Consider the following 3,885-nt stretch of genomic DNA (forward strand, 5'->3'; position numbering starts at 1 on the left):
AGAAAGTAATTAATGGTCTTACACTCAAAACAGTTCCTCTTCGCTAACGTTATTGAACAATAACAGTACAGCTTAAATATATATAATAGCACAACAAACGTCATCATGGAAAATCTCATGACAATACCCTTCCATGAAGAAAGCGAACGTTTTGGTGGACGATAAATCTAAAATAAAACGTTGTTAATGGATTTTACTTGACACAGCCGTTAAAAAGTTTTAAATTGAAGAAATCCTCTTCTCATACATTACTACTTGCTTAATTATTATTATTATTTCGCCCGACAATAACAATCAACTGCGTGTCGGGGCACGCGCAGTTCCGTCAGTTTAGCAATACCACTGACTCCTAGACCTATCGACATTTTTTTGGAGTTGTCGGAAATTGCAGTTTTTTTAATGGTATCAACGTTTATACATGAGTATGTAGCTGATGAGCCAAACAACTTTCTAGTACGAACATTTTTTAGGATAGTATAGTATATAATTATAGCTTTAGTAGTAAAGTATAGTTCAGCTATATGTAGATTTTTAATTGTGAAAGAAATTTCAAAACCTATAGAGTAGTTTATTCGTTACATTTATTACAGACAAAACTGAATTTCATATTCTTTACCTTATCTAACTCGTTGAAATATTTTATCCAGCGTCGCATTCGATTTGAGTTATTGAAGGCTTCCCAATTAATCAACAGTAAATTTATTAATCCGTTTGCTAACGTTAGTGGTTTATAGGATTCATGTCTGTGGAAATGGATAAATACTTCCATTATAAACAATATATCTGAAATGGTTTAAAATGTTTAATTAGTAGGTATTTTATTTAAATCTCGTTTTTACATTGACACAAAGGGGTCATGCTGTATCCAATGATATGACAGAGCCAATGTATAGCTGAATAATCCCAACACAATTTACCTCAGTTAAATTAGAAAGTATAGAAATAATTGCTTTTTATTTTTTATGTCATAGCGGGCATCTGAGCTGGTGGTTCGTCTGATCGTAAGCGATTACCACCGCATATGAACATTCGCAGAGGTTCACAGCGTTCTCAGCGAATGCGTTGCCCGCTTTTAAGGGGTAAGGGACAAGGAAAGGTTATCTTATAGGCTAGGCTTGACTGGAAAGAAGGAATGTACTGTGAAGGGTGAGGAAAAGGAATTGGCTTTCGGGCTCTGCTAACTAAAGCAAATGAAATACAAGAATTAACTACCAAGAATGCTTCTTTTAACCCCAAGTTGTATTAGTTTTTCTTACTATTATACTACTGAATACTACATAATTTAAAATAAAATAAATACAACAAAACATCGATCAAAATGGACATTCTTCTTAAAATGCTTTAGTGAAAAAATTACACAAAGTGCTTATACAATACAAACACTAAATGGATTAGCTTACCCAGGAAAGAAATAACAAGAATACCGTAAATATAAAAGCATCTGGAGTATGACAAGACCGCCGAGGGGCGGATTGGGGCCACTGCAAACCAGCTCGACACTCGAAGGACTTGTTTGAATATCTCTTGGAAAATTGCAATTTTGTATGGCATTGCGTGTTTCGTTTCCATATGTTTCAAATCTAATGGCCTGTTACCTACTTTTCTTGCGTCGTATAACTTAAAAAATAATATGTCTTGACAAATTTTTAAATATCTCAAAAGCATTTCAAACATAAATCCCGGTCAAGTAAGAATGTTGAAAAATAAATTTCACCTAGTCCATAATGGATACACAAATAATTAACCAACAACAGAATAAGCTTCAGATTATACTCAATTGTTGTAATGCAATGATAAATGTAAAGATAAGTTCATGGCATTAGGTTTCAATGGTTACAAAATATAGTGTTTCTTATATTATTAATTTTTTGTTCCTGTGTCGAGTTTAAAGAAAGAACATTATTTGAAATAAAAATCTAACTTACATACAATCGTTTAGTCTCTTTTGAAAATATTCACGTTTTTTCTGAAAATAATCCCATAAATGGCCGAAATCAGAAATTTAAAAACTGACATTATTGTTAGGTACCTTGTTCATATTGTAACTCTAATAATAAATTATTTAGATCTTTATCAAACCTTAAAAAATGACTACTTGCTCGTCAATCATTTAATACTTGTTTATTATGTAAATATTTAATATTTCAGTATGTTTAAGTGTGTACTAATCAATATAGGTACTCGATTTGTATTAACGAACTTGTGCATTGAAATCGGGTTACTCAGTATTAACCGTAAAGTGAATTTTTCATTTCAAATCCCAAAACCAAAATTCATAAATAAAACGGGCCATCAAGAGAAACTCCTTTATTATAACACACATAACAAAGATATAAATAGTAAAAACCTTTCAGTTCTCCATTAACTCCATAAGAACATTATTATTTAGTGTTGTTTGTAAATAACATTACAATTGTATGCTTGGATATTACATTTCCCGAGGCCCTTGGCTGCCTAACTATGCCACTCCTTGTAGCGTAATTACGTCTGCATTAAGCAAATATGTCTCACAAAGATTTCTTTGTTCGAATGCTGCCAGAATACTATCTTCAAGATGTCTATTGATGATTCCAGCACACCTCATATCTTGAGCTGCATACGCTAGTGGAGCTTGCAAGTCATATTCTTCCACTGGCTGTTCAGAATAATTCTGAAGGGAATCTTTTTCAAGTATGGACTTCCATTCATCAGAGATATCCATTTTCGGTCGCAGTAGAACGAGCTTTGATTTCAGTTTTTTCGGTTTAACAGAATAATTATTCACGTGAAGGATCCTTGAATATGCAGCTTCAATCAGTTCTTGTGCATATTGAGATGAATGGTCCACTTTTCCTAGTAGACTTCGAACGCAAGCTGTTACTTTCTCGTTCCAAGTCGTTGCCTTTTGCAAGACATTATCAATATCGTTAGTTTTATTTCCAGACATCAGCATCATCATGTGCCTGCAAATTCCTTCTTGTAAGGCTTTTTCATCCTTATATTGGGTAAGATTTGTGTCAAACTGTGCTTTTATTTCATTGGGTGTACCGCCGAGACAAAATACAACACCAGTAAGACCTGAAATAAGTGTTTAAATTAATTCAACAATATACAAGCGATAGTAATACTGTTGTTTAATTCTGGCAAAATTTATATCGTTACCACATCTTTCTAAAATAGCGGCCATCTCTAAAGCAACAATCGCTCCAGATTCGTAACCAAGGAGATAAAAGTTCTTTAGTTCGGTCAATGACAGGAGAATCTGAAAAAGAACATGTATTAATAACAATGGAGGAATACTTCTTTTAACAAACTCCGCTCTACGATTGCTTTAGTTAGGGTAAAGCATAGCTGAAATGAGAAGGAACTAACTGTTATTACATTTTCATAAATAAATATGAAATAATAATATTAATAAGTTAGATAAAATATTAGAATAGTTTTCTACATTTTTGCCCATAACGAACGGTCGGAATCAATGATTTGGTTGTTATTTTTTTTATTGTTATTACCTGGAGTTCAAACAAATCGCTTAAGTTTAAATTTTTGGGTTGTGTTATATTTTATAATATAACACCAATACTCGAATTTTGCTTTCAATAATGATAACTGACGATAATCATCGTATATTAATATATCCTCCAAAAGAAGTTTAAATTTGCTGACGGTCAAGTGAATCGGGTGCTTTATCATATAATATTGTAAATTATCTTTTCGCCTCTGTTCGGCAAAGTGAGAAGAATAGAGAAGATATTTTTCAAATAAACGTCACACACATCAGCGAATCGCTGCGCCATAGTATGTAGGTCCTCGGCGTGGCGAAGCGGCGGTTGCAGCACGAGCGCGGGCAGCTTGAGCCGCTCGCACAGCACGGAGAAGCGCGCGTGGTTGCCCTCCACGCCCGGC

The 3,885-nt window shown here is 33.8% G+C and overlaps 1 protein-coding gene across 1 annotated transcript in view; it reads right to left on the minus strand.

Annotated features, from left to right (window-relative positions):
• Positions 1-2,318: 2,318 nt before the first annotated feature.
• The window catches only part of LOC119835720 (fatty acid synthase-like), a 22,428-nt gene continuing 20,861 nt past the window's right edge, over positions 2,319-3,885 (minus strand). The window contains exons 35-37 of the mRNA XM_038360704.1: positions 3,756-3,885; positions 3,142-3,241; positions 2,319-3,057 (exon numbers count right to left, since the gene is read on the minus strand). Coding sequence (XP_038216632.1) covers positions 2,459-3,057; positions 3,142-3,241; positions 3,756-3,885 — 829 coding nt within the window. The 3' untranslated portion in view covers positions 2,319-2,458. The remainder of the gene's footprint in view (positions 3,058-3,141; positions 3,242-3,755) is intronic.

Source organism: Zerene cesonia, chromosome 2 (assembly GCF_012273895.1).
Source record: "Zerene cesonia ecotype Mississippi chromosome 2, Zerene_cesonia_1.1, whole genome shotgun sequence".
In the NCBI taxonomy this organism is placed as follows: domain Eukaryota; kingdom Metazoa; phylum Arthropoda; class Insecta; order Lepidoptera; family Pieridae; genus Zerene; species Zerene cesonia.